This window comes from Grammomys surdaster, unplaced genomic scaffold (genome assembly GCF_004785775.1).
Source record: "Grammomys surdaster isolate TR1022 unplaced genomic scaffold, NIH_TR_1.0 1162, whole genome shotgun sequence".
Taxonomy (NCBI): Eukaryota; Metazoa; Chordata; class Mammalia; order Rodentia; family Muridae; genus Grammomys; species Grammomys surdaster.
This window is the reverse complement of record NW_021605581.1, coordinates 940,884-961,793: the sequence shown is the minus strand read 5'-3', so window position 1 is coordinate 961,793 and position 20,910 is coordinate 940,884. Positions and strand designations below refer to the sequence as shown.

Here is a 20,910-nt window from a genome sequence, read left to right as displayed (position 1 = left end):
AGGGAGGGAGGGAGGGAGGGAGGGAGGGAGGGAGGGAGGAAGGAAGGAAGGAAGGAAGGAAGGAAGGAAGGAAGGAAGGAAGGATCATGAAATATGAATTTGGTCAGCAGTCAGGGCAAGCCTTTTTTCATTCTCTGGCCATATATAGGAATTTGCAGATTTAGAAATATATCTTATTTTCGGATCATGATGGAAGCACAAACCATTTGAATGTATATCAAGCAATCCTGACAATTTGGTGCACCTTGGAATATGGATACATTGAAGAATCTTGGTCCTGTGGTCCTAAGAGGGGTACAGATTTACTGGATTTTTGTTCTTAGAGAACAGGAGTTATCTTCATAAAATTTTCTTTCTTTTTTTTTTTAACCTCAGAATGCCATTTATTAAAAAGCACCTCTTGGTAATAAAAGCAAAACAAACCAATAAACAACAACAACGAAAATCCAATAATATCTATTTCATTCTCACATCATCCTGCTAAATTCGTGATGAGATTTTAAACAGGCAGCCTGCTGGGCTATAGTCAGAACTCAGAACTCAAACGCAGGTGTGCTGACTCTGAAGCAAGAGCTGGAGCAGAGCAAAAACATCAAAAAGCTATGCAAATCTGGAATTTATCACAGCTTTCTTCCTTAGGCCAAAAAAGAAAAACAAAACAACAACAAAAAAGCAAATTCATTTTATAACCACAATTCAATTTGTCAAACTCCTATGAAGACTTTTCATTTAATTAGGTATATATATGAAGAAAGTTCTTCCACAAACACTCTCAAGCTTACAATTATCAAGAAAATGTCAGAATTTGTAAAAGCAGGGGGAATATTAAACACATGTTAGGAAGGTCAACTTCTGTTTCTGCTTTTAAGTAAAAAAATCACCATATAGTAAGTACAAAAACTTGCACTGAATGACAACTGCTGGTGTGTTTACTTCATCAGAAATGAAGACCAAGAGTGAAGAAAGCCCTGTGTAATACCCATCTAGAGCACTCCCTCTGTGCACACAAGCGAGTCGGCAGCTTCTGGAGTATAGCTTATGAACGGGCAGACCTTGGATTGGATAGTTGTCATAAAATTTTCATTTCTCCCTGGAACATACTCTTATAGGGCCAGGTTCTCCCTCCTGAAACACCCAAAAAGGTGACAACTATGTAATATTGAAGTGACAGTAGTCACCCCCTCCGGTCCTATGTGATAGCTGGGAATTCTGTTCTGCACCATGTACATGCCTTGTGTCCAAAGACAGCATCAGATATTTTGGAACAGGACTTACAGATGGTTGTGAGCCACTAAGTGGCTTCTGGGAATCAAGTTCATTCTCTGCAAGAGCAGCGAGTGTTCTAACTATGGAGTCATCTCTCTGATCTTCAGCAGAAACCATTACTTCTCAAGAGGAAGCACTGCTGCCAAACAGAACCAGTAAGACTGAGCTTACTTAAATAACTAATTTTCTTTTAACATGAAATTATCATCCTAAAATATTTTAAACATGCTTTTAAAAATACTGAAACTTATGAAACCCACAAGTGACCTCTATAAGCCAAAAGCAGAAGCATATGATCAGATTTATGGTGTTTCTTTCTCCTTCATAAACTTTATTCCATTGCATCCTATATTCATGGTGGTTTTCCTTTCAATTAGTTCTTGATTTACTCTAAGCACTAAACCCACTTTACTAGCTGACCACCATCCAACATCATTCCCATCCATCCATAACTTCAGTCATGCTTTTTATGCAAAGGATGTGACTGTTCAGAGCTGATCCCAAATAGGAAAGACAATCGTACAGCCTGTGTGTACTTCCTTAATACAAATCAGGATCTAGTGAGTCATCAATGTAAGTACATTTAATGTTAGCATTTATTTAGAACTCTCCAAAAAAAATGTGTGTTATACTTTAAATCTTGCTGCATAATTTTTTTTTAATGTATGAGTTGTTCTGTCTGTAAGTACACCTACATGCCAGAAGAGGGCATCACATCCCTTTATAGATGGTTGTGAGCCACCATGTGGTTTCTGGGAATTGAACTCAAGAGCTCTAGAAGAGCAGCCAGTACTCTTAACTGCTGAGCCAGCTAGCCAGCCTCCATTGTATAATTTCTTTTCCTACTTTTTAATTACTTTTGTTGAGAGTGTCATTCATGAGTATAATTCATACCAATTACTCTCACATTCCCTTTCTCTTATCTGCCTCCCACACATTAGTAACCTTTGTCTATAAATATGACTTTTGGTTTCATTTATGATCTACTGAGTTTAACCAGAGCCATCTGTGTGGTCCTGGACTTAGGACCTCCATTTGAGCCTGCTATATTTACTACTGGGTACACAACTGAAGACAAGGACTCCTCCTCTCTCAGAACCTGTCAATGGTTTAGCAGCCAGTCCCTTGCAGCCCCTGTACCAAGAAGCCGTGAGTTCATCGCTGCAGTGAATGTGCGCAGCTAGAAAATGGCACTTCGTAAATCTGCATTCCTATTTTTCCATCAAAAGTTTCTCCATCTTTTTCTGTCTTTATGAACTACAGTTTAGCCATAGGCCTTAAAGTTAATATTATCAACATTTTCATGAGATATAATTCTTCTCACTATATTATTACAGAATTAACCTCAGTGACAACCTCAGTGGAGACATAATGGCACATGTTCAAAACAAAGCCAAAACCTTATGCTAGAAGAATAAAACTGACATTGTAAAAATATACTAAATTGTATAAAGTAAAAATACTAGCTCAAAATCAACAATTAATTAGAACAAAATAATGTGCTCACTTATAAGGAACACGATTTTTGCAGTAGATGTGAGTGGCTGCTAAGAGACGGGAGAATAAGAAGGAAGTAATCACTGAGTAGCAAGTAACCTGATTTGCCAGGAAGAAAAAAATTACACATCCAAATTCTATTATCCAACTTAGAGTCTCAACTAAATCTAAAAATCTAGAAAATTGTGCTTATCAGAAACTAACTAAATGTCTTATCATTTTTCAGATAAGAAAACTGAAGCCAAACAGTGACTGCTGATTGCAATTAGACAAAGCAATGCATCTTCAGGACAACACGTCTTCTATTTATTGCCAAGTACTCTTTCAGCCAAACATTACAACATACCAGATGAGAAACTATTTCTGTGTTTTCTAAGCCGAAATATACTCCACAACACTGAGAACAACCTATATAGTGTCTTAGGCATGCTACTGGATTACACCGTAAATCCAAAGTGCTCAAAATCCATACATTTTCTACTTTAAAACACAAAACGTATGCATGTAAGATAATTTTACCACTGAAAATACTACCAAGAAATCAGTCATCTTCCGTATAGTCAGGCACTCTGCTTTAAAAAATGACCATTCTGGTTTTATCATATTGCTGAGACAGTAGGATGGCAATTTTCATGCTTCTGTTTTGAAGGGATGTCATGGGGCATCTTCTATAGAACACAACTGAAACATGAAATTCAGTTTTTTGGGGTGTTTGTTTGTTTGTTTGTTTTTAAGATTGATTCTATTCATTACAGAGGCACCAGCATGTACAGCAGGATGCAAAGCTCTGGCTGTATCTTGTTCAGCTCTGCCAACCCAGAACTGCTCTATTCAAGTTGAAGTAGTATAAAATGTGTGCTATATTTCAACAGTACAGAGAAAATGACCCAAAAAGCTCAAAAGAAAGTGAAAAAAGTATGGAACACACCAGATACAGAGACAGTAGGCTACTTTTTGTATAAGAAAAAAACAAGCCACATTCTTCTAGACAGGTGTGGTAGCACACATTTGTAATTCCAGCACTGAGGAAACAGAAGCAGGGATCACTGCCAATTCCAGGCAACAGACTATTACTTGTTATTAAAAAGACAAAAAAGAAGACTGGAGAAGGCTCAATAGTTAAGAGTGTTTGCTACTCTTTCAGGGGTCCCAAATTTGGTTGCCAGCACCCACAAGGCAGCTCACAACTACTACTTAGCTCCAGGGTATTTCATGCCTTCTTCTAGCTTCTTCAGGAACTACTCACACATGTGGTATATATACATACATTCATCCAAATTCACAGATAAAATAAATATAATTTTTTAAGTTTTTTAAGAAAAAATGTTTTGATATACATCCATCTGATGAATTTCCAGAAAATAATGCTGAATAAAAAAGGATAAAAGGCTATACATTGTATAATTTCAATTATAAAACATTCTGGTGATGACAAAATTCTAGAAATGGAGAACGTGGACTCTCTCGGTGTTCCTACAATTACAAGTGAAACATCAACTATCCCAAAATAAGAATTTCAAACACAATCAGGTGTCAATGGTTTCATTGTTGTCACACATCATACAGTGCATCTATAATCAAGAGGGTTACAACATAACCAGACAATACAATCTGAGGTAACTACCCTCAACTATGTGCCCCATGACTTATATGAGTATTATTAACTGGCATATAAACTGAAACTGTAAAACACTTAACCAAAAACATATTTTAGTGGCAAACTTGTATTATACGAGCAGCAGAAGAGCAACAGGAACAAATACAGTGCCTAACCAGCCACAGAGGAAGTGTTGGTGAAAACAGAGATCAAAATAATGCCATCAGTGCACTTCTAAAAAGCTTACCCGATGCTTCGCCTTAATTTTCTTCCTATATTCTTCTTTGTCAAATTTATCCTCTTCCTGAAGCCTTTCCTTTGCTTTGTCTAGGTTGATACCACCAGTGTCATCTTCTTCCTCCTCATCTCTTGTAGCACATTTCTGAATCTGTGGCCACTGCTGAACCAACTAAAGATGGGAAAGGACAAAGGGTAAGATGAAGGGAATGTCTTCAGAAGCAGTTTGCTTTTGTGGACTCATTTCAAGTAAGGCATATACCCACCTTCTACATTACAATGAGTTAATTCTCATAAACTTCATAATTAAGGATGTCATAGAAAAGACCCTCACAGCCAAAGTAATGCCATTATACTGTGAAACCATAGTTAAAGATGACTTCACAAAATTATTTAGTCAAGGTGATTACATAATAAAAATACTTCCCAAAACTGGTGTTAATATTCTGTTCTCCATTAAACTAAGCTCAAAATCATCTGGGTAGAGCAGACCCCTAGGTGACAAAGTAGCTCCTTTTAGCTACACTCAGGCACCATGTATATGCTAGAAAACAGCTCATCAAAATGTGCTGTTTTCCATTCTTGCTTTAGCAGATCTAATAACTTATGGTTATCTATCTATATCACTCATTCATCTTCAGAGGCCATAACTGTATGCAATAATTAAAACTAGTCACATGCCAGCTAGTATTACACAGAATAAAATAACTATAAAGGAGAAAGTTGGCTTGGGTTTCATGGACTGCTCCTGATATGTTCCAGAGGATAATTTATGGAGAGGAACAAAGTGACAAGCAGATGAATCCAACAGGATCTGGCTGAGTGTGCTGGCTATTTCACTAGTTTAGTGTGTCATTCTAAATAAATGTATTATTCTCTTGGACACCTGTGTCCCTTGCAGATATAAGAGGCAGCTCAGTAACTTTTGCTGTCTCACACTATAAAAGTATAAGCTCTGAACAATTTAGACAAAAATAGTCCCCATGCTTTAACTTAATAACTGGTCTCCAAAGGATTTAAAATCTGTATCTCTGACTTGAAAGTATGCTAACCAATCTTCTTGCAAACAGAAATCTTCAGATAAACACCTCATGGGTACTCATACATCTTGCTATCCAAGACTTTCTCCATGATGAGATGCACACAATCTTATTCTTTCAACAGACAATGTTGGTGGCAAAAGGAACCTCATTGATAAATTATGTCAGTAATCACTGAGCTTCACAGCTATAAAAGGGATCCATGGTGATGAACAGTTAACAGCAAATACTCAAAACTTCTCATCCCACTCGATTCACAGAGGGAAATTAATATAGCATACCTTTCTGTGGGCTAAACAAATAGCAGCCCATCTTTTGGAGGTTCAGAAGTTTCAGTATCATGCTCAGCCACAAACAGCACCTCTTAGCAATAAGCACACATTGCAATATTATACAGTTAGGAGATTTATAATTATCCTGGATCTAATTACTGTAATCTGTGCAGCTGAACTCTGTAGCACACTAAGCTCATTAGGGTAAGAGCACTCATTTTACAAGGCACTAGATAGGACTGCATTCTCTTCTAGCTCACTTCTTGGGTGCTCATTTCTCTATAGCAGTTTTATATCAATTAACTTTTTCATTTATATTGGCTTCATCTTCCACTTCTAGCAACTCAGAAATACCTTATATTTTGTAATTTTTCAGCTCCTTCCTATACCCCCAATAACACCAAGTTCTTCAACTTCAAAATGAAAAGGAAGCATACCTCTTTGGAGACAGCAAATATCAACAACACAGCCATGATGGTGAAATGTGTGGTATGATTTTTTTAAATCAATATGAAAACTCATATTTTACTGGAGTAACAGAATACTCATCCAAAACATAATTTGGAAGGTTTAATACATGTTAGGTACTATGCACCATGCTAGGAATCCGATAGTGAACAAAATACCTTTCTTTGTGGAAAAATGCCAAAGAAGCTATAATCACCAAATAAGAATGTGAGCTTATCAGCTAACCACTGAACTTATCAAGGGGTTCCCAATGGAGGAGTGAGAGAGAAGACTGAAGGAGCTGAAAGGGTTTGCAGCCCCATGTGGAGAGCAACACTACCAACCAACCAGAGCTCTCAGGGTCTAAACCACAAGCCTGGGAGCACATACGGAGGGACCCATGGGTCCAGCTGTATATGTAGGGGAGGATGGCCTTGTTGGGCATAGGTGAGAGAGGAGGTCCTCAGTCCAATGAAGGCTGGATGCCCCAGTGTGGAGGAAATCGTGAGTGGGAAGGTGGGAGTAGGAAGGTGGGTGGGGCACATCCTCGTAGAAGGAGGGGGGATGGGATGGGGGTTCCTGGGTAGACAGGAAATGGGGAAAGGGGATCACAACTGAAATATAAATAAAATATCCAATAAAAATAAATAAATAAATAAATAAATAAATAAATAAATAAAATGTGAGCTTATATAACAATCTGCATAAAAATGAATGGATAAGAAAGGATGGAAGTAATGAGATTACAATAGTAGCGTGTGATATATCAAGATGGTCAGGGAACTTGGAGGCTGGTGAGAATGAGGTCATGAGATAAAAATTCTAAAGACCTTGTTCTACCAAGGAATTCGTTTTCATTCGTTGGGTAATTTATTTGATGTCCTAGCTTTTCTTGGTCATTTGAAAACAAAACAGTAACTATTAAAATAATGACTTCTGAGAAATAAAGTATGTATTTACAATCAAGCTCTGATAAAGGCAAAATGAAAGGGAAGCACCTAAGTCTGAAATTACCTAAAGGCAGAGAACATGAGCCAGCTGAACGATGACTATGCAAACATAGCATATATAACTGAGGAAGTGCAAACCGGGCAGCTTACAGAGTCACGCTAAAGAAGCTCTGGTAAGTAGCTGTGTTAGTATTCTTGTGCTTGTTCCCAGGGAACACGCTGATGAATATTGATGAGAAAATCTTTTCTATAAAGAATGGAATTTAACATCATTTCACTGCAGGTATCACCAAGAAGGACTTCAGTTTATTGCATAAGAAATCCTTGTCCACATCCACACAGCTGACGAAAAGCTTACAGGAACAGAAACAGGAAGCAGTGTGCTCTAGGAACACAAACACACACACACACACACACACACACACACACACGGCCAGGCAGCATAAAAGCCAATCTTCATAATCCCTGGGATATAGCTCAGAAATAATGTATTTACAGAATCTTACCTCCCCTTCATCAGTAAATGTTATTTTCTTGTTCACTTTAAAATTTCTCTTCATTACTTTTTTTGCTTCAGCAACTTTGGTTAATTTTTTCTTGACACTGGATTTAGAAGGTTCTTTTTTCTGTGTAAAGAAAAAAAAGAATTAGAAAAATGACTGCAATAAAAAAAAAAAAGAAATTCCAAAAGTGACTATACTTTCTATTCTCACTGGTAATTACAAGCACCTAAAACACTGCCCAGAAACTGAGTTATGCGGCATTTTAACTAATAGCTACCTCAAGGCTAAAGGGGCTTTAAATGTGAATATGATAGGCATTAGGCAAAATCTTTCATTTTGTTCTATTGCTAAAATTGTACTATTTAAAATGCTGCTACACCAGAGACAGAGATAAAGCAATAAACAGTCATAAGGCAAATCTGTTTCCCAGGTAAAACAAACATTATTACATTACCAAGTGCAAACTTAAATCTAGACTAGGAAAATGTAAACATAGAGCAAAATGACTAAAACAGTGTTTGCAACTCAACATTCTTCAGTCAGCTATAGAAATTTACTATATAAATGCTGGAAAGTTCCTATGACAATTAAATTAAGTCCAAAGACAAGATGAATTAACAGTATTTAATTGAGTACATTCACTGGAATAAAACTAATGCTCTGAGATCACTATAGCTTAATACTAAAAATTCAAAGCTACTGCTTACTCATCCTAAATGAACAATTGAGTGAGCTACTGAGGAAAGAAACAAGGAAGATCATGGCATGGCTTCTACAATGAGTGCCAGGGAATAACTCATTTTTGAATGTTGGATAATTCCCACTAGTTATTGGCGGTACTTTACTAAACTAATGTACCTTCTATTACATGAATGAAAAGGAATAAGAAGTAGGTTTCGGTATAGGACCGGAGAGATTGCTCAGCAGTTAAGAATAAGTATTATTCTTCTAAGGGACCAGAGTTCAGTTCCAATACCCACGTTTGAAAGTTCACAACTGCCTCTAACTTCAGTTCTCACTACCAATGATACCAGCACATCCTTGTATATACCCACACACTGATACACAAATTCACAGTTTAAAATAATGAAAATAATTTAAAGAAGTCTTTGGAATACTAGTCAAGCAAATTTGAGGTAAGCTCTGCAATTATGAAGTGTGTGAAGACTAACTATCCTCTATAAAGGGAGGACACTAATAGCACCTAGTACCATCTAACAGACTGTGAAAAGAACAAACAATAAGTAAACTAAAACATACTGCGTGAGAGGTTCATATCCAGTGGATACAGGACAATGTCACAGCATACTAGGCTGTGGGCTTCCTAACTTTTGATTTGGTACTACAGTGAATCACTCAACAAAGGTAAAAAAGAGGAAACAAACAAGATCATCACAAGTTTTGGGAAGATGCACAACTATTACATTATGATATTAGGTATGAACAAAACATTTTATTTAAGTAGACATTGTCAATGTTGCATAAATTAAACATACTAAATTAAAAACAACCAACTTATTAAGACGGTTTATAATGTATTAAAATATTTTTAGATAATTTTTCATGTTTGCTATTATCTTGGACAGTTTTATGTCAATGTTCCATAAGCTATAATCACTTGAGAAGAGGGTCTTTCAATTGAAAAAAAAATGTCTCTATAAGATTAGCCTACAGAAAAGTCTGTGGTACGTTTTGTTGATTCATAACTGATATGGGAGGATCAAGCTCACTGTGGGTAACACCACCCCTGGGCTGGTGGTCCTGAGTGCTCTAAGAAAGCAAGATGAACAAGCAGTAAGCAAGCCATGAGCAAGCCAGTAGGCAGTGTTCCTTCCATGGCCTCAATCAATTCCAGCTTCTAGGTTCCTGCCTTGAATTCCTGCCCTGACTTCCCTGGACTACAGCATAGAAGAAGAAATAAACCCTTTCCTCCCCATATTGCTTTTGGATGTGGTGTTTATCACAGCAGAAGAAACTCTTAGCTAATATAGTTATGTAAAGCAGATAATGCATACAATGAAATTATGATTTAAGTACAAGTTGTGTTGACATTGATGTTTCTGTTATATATGTATTCTAACAACATTTTTTATAGTTCTCATTCTTGATTTGTACAATCTATAGTATTTAATTATATTGCTTTTCTGGCAAAAAGCCAGTTTATATTTAGTAAGCTACAGGCATATTTAATCCATATAAGATTTATGAGAAGATCTGTTTATCAGATAGATATTAACATTAATATACTACAACCTATCTCACAAGACTTCTATGGAAAAAGATTTTTCAAATTATTTTTTCCTTGGGACAAACAACTAATCTTCAGCCCTACCTATGGCTTTGTGGATGTTTCCAGCTGGTGGCATGCAGACTTTTACTTGCTGTGCCTATACCTCCAGATTGCCTCTAGAGAGAGTCAGAGACTGCCTCTGAGATAATATATGTGTATCTTTCTCTGTAAGTATTATCTTCCTCATTTCCTTATCTTACTTCAGAGAACAATCAGATGGAAAAACCCCTAAACTGAAAGGGACTGGAGTGGCAAGGCAAGTTCACATATCTACCTAAGGTGCTAAATGTAGAACCCTACAAGCATGGGGAATAACTAAGTCCCTCCTTCTTCAACCCATTCACAATTCCCATGCAACTTGTCCTAACAAAGCCCTGTCAGAGACCTCCCTCCTCTAACTAGCACTAGAGTTTGCAACTTCATTATTAGTAGATCTTTAGAGTTTTATAGCGAAATAAGCTTTTTTGTTTCTTCTTCTGTTTTTTTTAAAAGACAGGGTTTCTCTATGTAACATCCCTGAAACTTACTTTATAGACGAAGCTGACCTTGAACTTACAGAGATCCATCTACCTCTGCCTCCCCAGTACTGCAATCAAAGGTATACGCTGCCAATGCCCAGCTTGGTGACATAAACTCTTAAAGATTCTGGATTGGCTGATTTTCTGCCATCAAACACTGTGTAATGATAGGAGTAATCAGACAGATTAGCTGATATACTCACTGTAGTATAAACGTAAAACCATGAACTAATAAGTTAAAATCATTAGAAAGTGATATGAGCAAACTTTTCAGGGTAATGGTACTTTCTACTTCTCTGATAAAAGTTTGAGGTACACAGGAATATATTTGAACAAGCCTATCAAATGTTTATAATTCTGATTTGTCACTTCCTTGTATGATGTGAAAATTTATACATCTAAAGGTATTATCAAAAATACTGAACTCCAACTAACACCATATAATCTGAAAAAAAAAACAATAAAATATAATGATATTGGCAATGTACTCAGAAATGTGTTCAATGGTAACATGGTAAGAGATACATTGTAAATGGTTAATTATAAAATTTGGTAGTAGGGGTATTTGCATCCAATAATATAGTTGTTGCAACTTCTCTAATTATTTAAAAATATTCTTAATAAAATACAAGCATCCGGTGCCTAGGAACAGAAAGAAAATGTCAAAGCATATATGCCAAATACTAAGAACTAAGCAACTGGACTAAAAGTCAGTAAGAGAAACAGCATAGTCCAGCGACATGGGTCTAGCCCATGAACTCACTGACCTTAAAGGAAAAATTTGGAGGTATTTGTGGGTTTTCCATTGAATGGTTTCTTAGTTTTTAAACGGGATAATTCTTGTTCCAGTTTGCTCTCCTCAAAAAAAAAAAAAGTTTCCTTTATGAAACAAAATATATTTTTAAAACATCACTGAAAAAAAGAATAGTTTTCAGGAAACTGGCTGGGAAGAGGCTTATATTATCCTGAATAGCTACTGACTTGCCTCTAAACTTCCTCACTCACTCCAAAATGTACAATGTACAACTGACTATACGAGACAAGACATATGTGTTAGTTAGCTTTCTGGGAAACTTGTTTCTATCAAACAAGTGAGATAATCAACTTATATAGAGAAAAGGTATATTTGGGCTTACAGTTTTAAAAAAGGTTTTCAGTCCAAGATATTGGCCCAATGCTTTGGACAAGACAAATACCATAATAAGGGCAAGACTACTCTTTAAAATAGAAATTATAGTTTTATCAGAGCACATAGTCAGAGTCCAGTAATGCAAGGTTGGTGGTCTCTCAGGCCTCTAAGAACCTGTTCTCATAGATAATATTAAGCAGTTACTGAACACTAACTATTGTATCACAAGCACAGTAAGTGCTCGGATAAATATGCAACATGAATAACTTCCTTTTACAGAAGAAGAAGGAGAAGGAGAAGGAGGAGAAGGAGAAGAAGAAGAAGACGACGACGACGACGACTTAGAGAAAAACACTAAGACATACATTACATCATTAAAGTTACAAATACCTATTAAGTCTATTGTTGATTGTTGGCATTTTTAAAAAGAGCTCTGTGTGTGTGGAGAGAGAGAGAGAGAGAGAGAGAGAGAGAGAGAGTGTGTCTCTGCATATCTGCACACGCACATACCACGAACATCATCCCTACATCCACTGGTGCTGTAGACTGTGGGCAAAGTCATCCCAGCACTGAACAGGAATCTCACTGGCATGGCCCCTTCTGTGTTCCTACCCCCAATGTATCCACTGTGGATCTGACATGCCACCTTGAGAAACCTGCTGAGTATGATGACATCAAGAAGGTGGTGACGCAGGCATCCAAGGGCCCACTAAAAGGCATTCTGGGCTACACTGAGGACCAGGTTGTCTCTTGCAACTTCAACAGTAACTCCCACTCCTCCACCTTTGATGCTGGGGCTGGCACTGCTCTCAATGACAACTTTGTAAAGCTCATTTCCTGGTATGACAATGAATACAGCTACAGCAACAGGGTGGTGGACCTCATGGTCTATACGGCCTCAAAGAGTAAGAAACCCTGGACCACCTACCTCAGCAATGACACTGGGAACAAGAGAGGGGCCCTCAGATGCTGAGGAGCCCCTGTCCCAACTTGACCCCCAACAGTGAGCAACTCCCTCACAATTTCCATCCTAGACCCCCATAGTAACAGAAGGGGCCTAGGGAACCCTACTCTTGAAAACCATCACCCAAAGAAAGAACTGAAGGAAGGAAGGAAGGAAGGAAGGAAGGAAGGAAGGAAGGAAGGAAGGAAGGATCATTTCTATTTCATTTTTTTTAAAATGGATATTTTACTTATTTACATTTCAAATGTTATCCCCTTTCCAGGTTTCCCCTCTGCAAACCCCCATCCCATCCCTCCTCACCCTGCTTCTATGAGGGTGCTCCCCAACCCACCTCCCCACTCCCGACTCACCGCCCTAGCATTCCTCTACAATGAGGCATCAAGCCTTCATAGGACCAAGGGCCTCCCCTCCCACTGATGCCAGATAAGGCCCCTTCAGTTACTTCAGTCCTTCCCCTAACTCCTCCACTGGGGAAAGAAAGAGTCATTTCTAAGTCCCCAATTGCAATCTATGCAATCCTGACTTGGTTCTTTCTCAAAGCACTTTGCAGCTGGTTTCCACATGCTGGACCTGAATTTTTTCAGAACAGTTCTTTAGGTTGTTTAGTATTCTGTCTTTCTGTTAAAATGTATGTATCTGTTCCCCAACTATATTCCTAAGGAAAAAAAAACACTAAAGTGATAAAAAAAAAAAACCTCAGAATGCTTTGCTTTTAGATAAAATTATGAAACCAGTAATATTTTGTTTTACGAATCCAATTTTTAAGCTTGCCACTTTTAATAAACTTTTTCACATTAGAAAGGAGGCAGCTAGAAGAAAAAGAACCTGATACATTTTTGCTTCATAGACAATATTGATCTTAATTCTAACTTATGCCCAAATTGGCTATATTTCTGTTGTTTTCCACAACCTTTAAAACCACCCTAGAACCGACAAAACTACACCAGAGATCAGAGTCGTGCAATCAAACTTGAGTCCATCATTCTACTGATAAAAACTAAATTCCAGAAATATTGCTTATAGGAAGATTTAGTCTACATTACAAACACTGGTGCCTACCACCCTTCCTCAGAGACAAGCATATGATTTCTTTGTATGTATTTGAAACAATTCAATAGAGAATCCACCAAAAGAGAAAACATGTTGGCCTGGACATATATTTCCATTTTTCTTGTATATATGAGAGGATTACATCAGTGGAAAACTCTTCTTTTTGCAAGATGGGGGGGGGGGCCAATGTTTCGCCATCTTTAAACAAAACAGGCAGATGACACTGACTAAAATCCCAAACTAAATGAATCTTTCAAGATCCACTACTGCCCTTTAAAGATCTACACTAGTACCAAAAACAAAGACAAGTCTAATTTTCTTCTGTCACTCAAGAAAGGACAATAGTAATTAAAGACAGAGTGAAAAAAAGTTGTAAGGGACGAGAAACTTGATTAGTTTCCCGCACAATAAAAGACAGGAGACAGCTGGAAATCAAAATCACAAGAGAAGAAGAAGGGGGAAGAGAAAAGAAACTCTGTGAAAAAAAAATTCCTTTCATGATTATGATGAGTTGTAAAGCCACTGTACCAGCCTACACACTATGTAATACACTCCCAACCCAAAAGCCTCCCAAACTATCTACTAATGTTCAAGAAAATCAATTAAGCCAAGAGTGGAAAACTGAAACTCTTGTAAGCAGATACTAATAGAATGCAAAAATTGTCATCCAGCTCCCAAATACCTTCTCTATTATTATATAGGTAATATTTGAGGTATAATACTAAAAGTACTAAGTCCACAAAGGAAACTAGAACATAAATGAACCCATTGATCATTACTGTTGACAGCTTATTCCAAATATTTCAATTATGTAAGCCACTTAGTAGTTTGAGAGATTTGGATGAGTCATTAATAAATAAAAATATTAAATAACAATATTCCTAATGAGAAACATTTCTGAAATTAATTTTGAAGATATTCAAGTTTAGTCAAACAAGATGAACTGATAGAACTGATAGAAATTCAAAGGCTCAAATCTAAAATGAAATGAATTCTCTAATATACTGAGATATCTCAAACTACACTATGATACTCATAATTTGGTTTGTTAATTCAAAATCTATGGCATCACTTACCAACAAGATTTTCTCTTTTCAGTCTAGCATTCAGGCCTTCTCTTAAGAACCAATACTGATCCATATTTAAGGAGGACATAAAACTGTGTGATCTGCATTTTACATATCCTGCCAGTCACTTCTGTTGTCTACACTGTACTTATCCTGTCTTTTTTGTTTTGTTTTGTTTTGTTTTGTTTTGTTTTTCAAGACAGGGTTTCTCTGTGTAGTCCTGGCTGTCCTGGAACTCACTCTGTAGACAAGGCTGGCCTCGAATTCCAGAGATCCACCTGTGTGTGCCTCCCAAAGCGCTGGAATTAAAAGCCCAGCTGTCCTGGCTTTTTCTAATAGAAATTGTTAAAGTTAAAATTTTAAAGCAATTTCAAACTCCTTTATAAATGAGGAAGAATAGAATACAAATTAAAACAAAGACTCAGATCATATATTCAGCAGACCTTCTCTACTATACATTTTCATTACTGTAACAAGTATGTAAAATTAACTTTTAAAATGTTAGTTGTGTCACCCCTTACTTTTGAGGGATTTCAGTCTATAAGCAATTGTCTTTGTTATTTTGAGCTATTGTAAGGCTCAAGTCTAAAGATCTTGAAAGAGGAAGTTTAGCTAAAGGTTCAAATTCTTAAGTAGACAAACTTTAAAATGATTACAAGTAGAATGTAGTAAACCATGTCATGCACACAAGATGATTCTAGATTATCGAAGACCTAAAAACAGATGCTGAAGAGCTGACACAGAATATGACACAAAATACAAGTTTGGAGCAAGATGCCACTTACTGTTTTAAGCTGCTGGCTACCAGGTTGAAACAGCAGCTGATGTGGTACATAGAAAACTAATTATAAATTACCCTATTGGCCTATATGCAAGGTGATAGAGGGTTTTAACTGAGGCAGAAAAAAGACAATAAGTTTTAGATACATTCTGGAGAAGTGTAAATTACACTCCAAAAAGAAAGAACTTCTAGTAAAAGTACAATTCAAAGACAATGTCTATGTTCCTGCTCTCAGTTTCTGAATTACTGCTGTTAAATATACAAGAGATATAAATGGAAAGTTAAAAATTTAAGAAGCTAGAAGGGTTTACGACATATATTTAGATTTATTATCACAGTTTTTAAAGAATTTATTGAATTTTCCTAGAGTACATGTAAATGGAGAATAAAGCAGAAGGCAAAGCCTTGGGATACGTCATCAATTACACGTGGAAAATAGATGTGACTCAAGGAGTATAAGCAAAAAGAAACAACTAGTAAGAAAGCATGAACAAAACCAAAACAACCTGGAATAAAAACTAAGCAAAAAACAATGGTCTCCTTAAAAAAAATGCTACTGAGGTACTGATTACCACAGTCCTAGTAGACCACCAATAGGGGTAACTGTTGACTTCAGGAAGTAAGTTTACATAAAATAGTAAGACCACACAAACACACACAGACAGACAGACACACACACACACACAGAGACACAGAGACATAGAGACACACAGACACACACACACACACACAAGCTACCTCTCAAAAAACAGGTTAGGAACTAAAACCTGTAAGTATAGTTAACTCTTTCTAAAAGTTTTCCTCCTTGTCCCCTATCATCATGAAAGACTCAGAACTGAATCTCATGTTGGTACTGGGGCTCAGCTGTATCAAGAGCTACATTTTAATTTTTAATTTTTCCAATTCTATGTTGAATAAAATCATCAATTTAAAATCTCATGAAATCATTGCATTTATCTTGGTAGGTGGGGGGAAGAAGGGGTAAAGAGAGAAGAAAAGAGAATTTCAAAGGCATATAATAAAACTTGCCTTAGTAAAACATATTTCTACTTGGTGTAGCAGTATAATTGGGTATTAAATTATGGCATTAATTTATTTATTATTTATTATAATTATAAAATTATAATTTATTATAATAAAAGTCTATTTATTAGCATGGAATTTTTCCTAATCTTATTTAAATTTTGAGAAAGTTAATATGATAAAGCAAAAATATGATAGAGCAAAAGTTAATATGACAGTATCATATGCAGTCTGTAATTTAAATGCATTGGGGAAGGAGTATGGAAATTTTGAATATATACAGAAAAAGTCCAGAAGTACTAATCAAGATAACTGTAATTCAAGTGCATGATGGGATCATGGTGTATTTTTAATTGTTTTGTCACAACTTCCCTTATATTTTAAATTTTAGCAAATAAATAACAAAAAATTACTAATCATAATATAATAAGGTTTATTTTATGAAAAAAAAGTTTTTTTTTAAGAGAGAGAGAGAGAGAGACAGAGAGAGAGAATGCGCACGCCGGGTGGTGGTGGCGCACACCTTTAATCCAAGCACTTGGGAGGCAGAGGCAGGTGGATTTCTGAGTTCGAGGCCAGCCTGGTCTACAGAGTGAGTTCCAGGACAGCCAGGGCTACACAGAGAAACCCTGTCTCCAAGAGTTTTCTTACCCATGCTAGGATAACTCTAACATCAACTAGTCTTTCCTGTTTCCTCTTCTCCTCATCATCAGTACAGGAAGGGTAAAAGACCTATACTTATGCTCTGAGATACGGTATTATTCACCTGTTTGTCCCTTGTGGTTTATAATTCATGAGATTGTTTGATATTAAAAGTAAATGAGGGAAGCTGTGCACATTAAGTAAGCATTGGTTGATTACATTCATTTCTATAACAAATTCACTGTTTGTTATTATATTTTTCCTTCCATAATCATTAAATTAACATATTCCAAGAGATTATTCTTCTTTTAACCTTGTGTTTGAAGAGTCATTTCAAATTCTGAGAAGCTTTTCATACCCTAATATTAAAGAATTTAAGATTTTATCAATTAAAAAATTTGATGTTATATTACTACTTATCAAAAATATATTACATTTTATTGTGCTCACTGCCCTATGGTAATTTTCAATGCATTAAAAAGATACAGATCATGGTGTGACAGTGTGGTGTTATGTCCTAAATAGCTAGAGATTAGAATGAATTCTCTGTATCTTGAGATTTATGAAGCTTCAAGGATATATAATAGTAACAACTGATCAAGGCCATGAACAAAGCTCAACAATTCACAAATCCCATTAATTATAAAATGAAAAACTGACATATTTATACTGATACACTCACCAAAAGTGTATACTAATACACTCACACACACAAAATGTACCTACCCCCTAGATTAATGTGCAGATAGTCTTTACATTAAAAAGTAAAATTAAATATCTGAGAAAGAAGCTAGGGAGGTGTCTTACTTGATAAAATACTTGCCATGAAGTATGAGGAGCCACAGACCCCACCTAAATTTCTAATGCAGAAATGGGCAACTGTAATCCCAGTGCTAGCTAGGTTAAAGTACATAGAGCTAGAAACCCTGCTTCAAACAAGATAGAAGATGACAATACTTAAGGTTGTCTTCTAATTTTAACACATACATCCACTCACACATATATGCATATGTATTTACATACTATACATACAAAATATACAGTTATTAAGGATTTTAATCAAATAAGGGCTAGAGATGTACTCCTATCTGTGGTAGTGACTGCTTAGAGTGTACAAAGCCTTAGGTTCAATCTCTAGTACCCATCTCCAAAAAAAGAAAAAATAAATGCAGATGAGGCTGTATTTCATTTATAATATTAAAAAAAGCCACCATTTCATATTCTTTGTCTTGACTATCTGAGTAGCCAGACTAATGTAAACTTAGAGGACTAGGGGTGCATGCATGCCTGTGGGCTTCCTAGCCAGCCAGTCTATCAGAAAATGATGAAACTCAAGGTGCAGTCAGAGATCCTGTCTCAAAAATACAGTGGAGGGCCTACAAGATGGCTCAATACACACAGAATGTGCATGTGCACACACACAGTGTATGTACGTATATACATACAGAATATGCACACGCATGCATGTATATATGTACACACAAAAAGAGAGAGAAACAGAGGGAGAGAGGGAGAGGGAGAAGGGGACGGAGGGAGGGAGAGAGGCTGCCTTGCTCTTGCTCTGTCCTCTCCTCCCTTCCCCACTCTCTCTCCATTGTTCATGGCCGGCCTCTACTCCACTCCTCCCCTCCCCTTCTCCCCCCATCTTTCTCTGCCTCTACTACCCTCTTAACTCCCCTCTTCATGCCCTGAATAAACTCTATTCTATACTTAAAAAAAAAAATCAATGCAGGTAATGAGATGACACATTTATTATTTCACCAAAAAAAAAACCCCTATGAAATACTAATATTCTCCTTTAAGTACAACTTTCTGAGATATGCAACTATTTTAAAAAGAAATATTCAAAAAAAAGTGAATTGAAAGTAAACATAGCTTATTTGTTAAATGTAAGTAATATTAATTACAGTAGAGTTTGCTAGTACACTATCACAAAAATTAAGCTTATTTCAAAGGCATAGTAGCAATATATAATGATTTAACAATGTGTTAAAGTCTTAGTTATTGATTTTCTTACCCATTCCACAAATAGTGTCTAGTATATTAGGCAAAGTCTACAGGCAACAGCCACAGGAAAATTAATGAGCAAGCTGGTTATCCACCATTAATACACAATATGCAGTCACTTTCTTAAAAGAAAAACAGGACACAGTAACATGTTTATACCTAAGAAATACCAGGTAAAACAATCATTCCTATAGTAAGAGAACATAGTCCACAAGCATGAAGATCTTTCCATGTTTCCATCTTTCTGTTAGTTTTCAGTAGTGCAACTAACAGAGAGCCTAGTTATTATTTAATTTAAAAACTAACATTAGATATGTGGAAATCAAATAAATGGAAATATTCCATGGAAGAAAACTCAATGACTTCACAAACAATTCTAAAGAAATTAAAAACTAATGTTATTGTGAAGTCAAAAATATAAAACTGTTAAGAATAAATATGGAAAACTATCTTCTTCCAATTATACTTTAAATGAAACTTCTATTTAAACTAGGAATGTGATGTTTATATACTGCTTACTTCACTTAGCAAAAGCAAATACAATATAACTAATAGTTTCATGAAAATGGTAATGAATACAATCTGGTGAGAAGGTGGACCTGACTTCCACAGTGCACATCTTGTAAGAGGACAAGTTCATTTGCTTGTGTGACATCAGCCAAAACAGAAACCATGTTTCAACATACTATACAGCTTGGTCCTGACATGGAAACAATTCATAAGCAATGAAATACACCATTTTAATCACTAGATGTTTATTTATATCTTGTCTCTGGCAAAAAGGGCCCATAGGTGACATCCCAATGATCCTGCCTTTATATTAATGCACTTGTATAATATCCTTACATTCCGTGTGAGCAGGTCTCATAACTTTATTCTCATCAATACAATATGTCAATGATTATAAGATATCACTTAATATCTAAAGTGATGTGTATCACTTTTGTGGTTCTATTATGTAACAATACAACTCTATTTGACTACCATCTGGGAGCTACTAAATCTCCTACATACTTAATAAAATCAACAGCCATATTGGAGTAACCATTATGTCAAAATCTGGTCTTTAGTAGCTAAAAGCAATACTGCAACAACAAAAAGTTTATTACACATCAGCCTGTTAAAACAACAGGAAGTTATTTTGTACAATTCTAGAACAAGAAATATATACCAGAATGGAGAAATGTCTCAACATTTAAATGCTAAGCACACACCCAAAATATATAAGACATGTGAGACCAAATTAATGGACAATTCAATTCTTTGTGAAGACTCTCAGTGTAATTCTAAACAGAGACTTTCTTGCTATAAACTCAATTATGCAGTCAGTCCAAAGCATGCTGCCAACAGTCAATAGCCAGTAATACATGCAGTTATACAGGTGCCAAACAGCACCCCTTTCCCCTCTCAAAAAAAAGCTGCACTCTATGCCAATCAAATCCCAAAATTTTTCATGGCTAGTGATTGACTGTAAATTTGTCAAAAGATCATGAATACAAGACTCAGTTAAATCATGTTCAAACATCTGGATCACAGAAAATATGAAACCATAAGTATGCTGTTTATTGGGCTTTTATCATTCCTTTTAATAAATATTTATTTAATATTCCATTCATTTATTTTTAATTAT

General features: G+C 36.1%; 1 protein-coding gene across 1 annotated transcript in view; it reads right to left on the bottom strand.

Annotated features, from left to right (window-relative positions):
- Ddx10 (DEAD-box helicase 10) overlaps positions 1 to 20,910 on the bottom strand; it is a 142,951-nt gene that overhangs the window by 60,711 nt on the left and 61,330 nt on the right. The window contains exons 14-15 of the mRNA XM_028783611.1: positions 7,813 to 7,932; positions 4,608 to 4,769 (exon numbers count right to left, since the gene is read on the bottom strand). Coding sequence (XP_028639444.1) covers positions 4,608 to 4,769; positions 7,813 to 7,932 — 282 coding nt within the window. The remainder of the gene's footprint in view (positions 1 to 4,607; positions 4,770 to 7,812; positions 7,933 to 20,910) is intronic.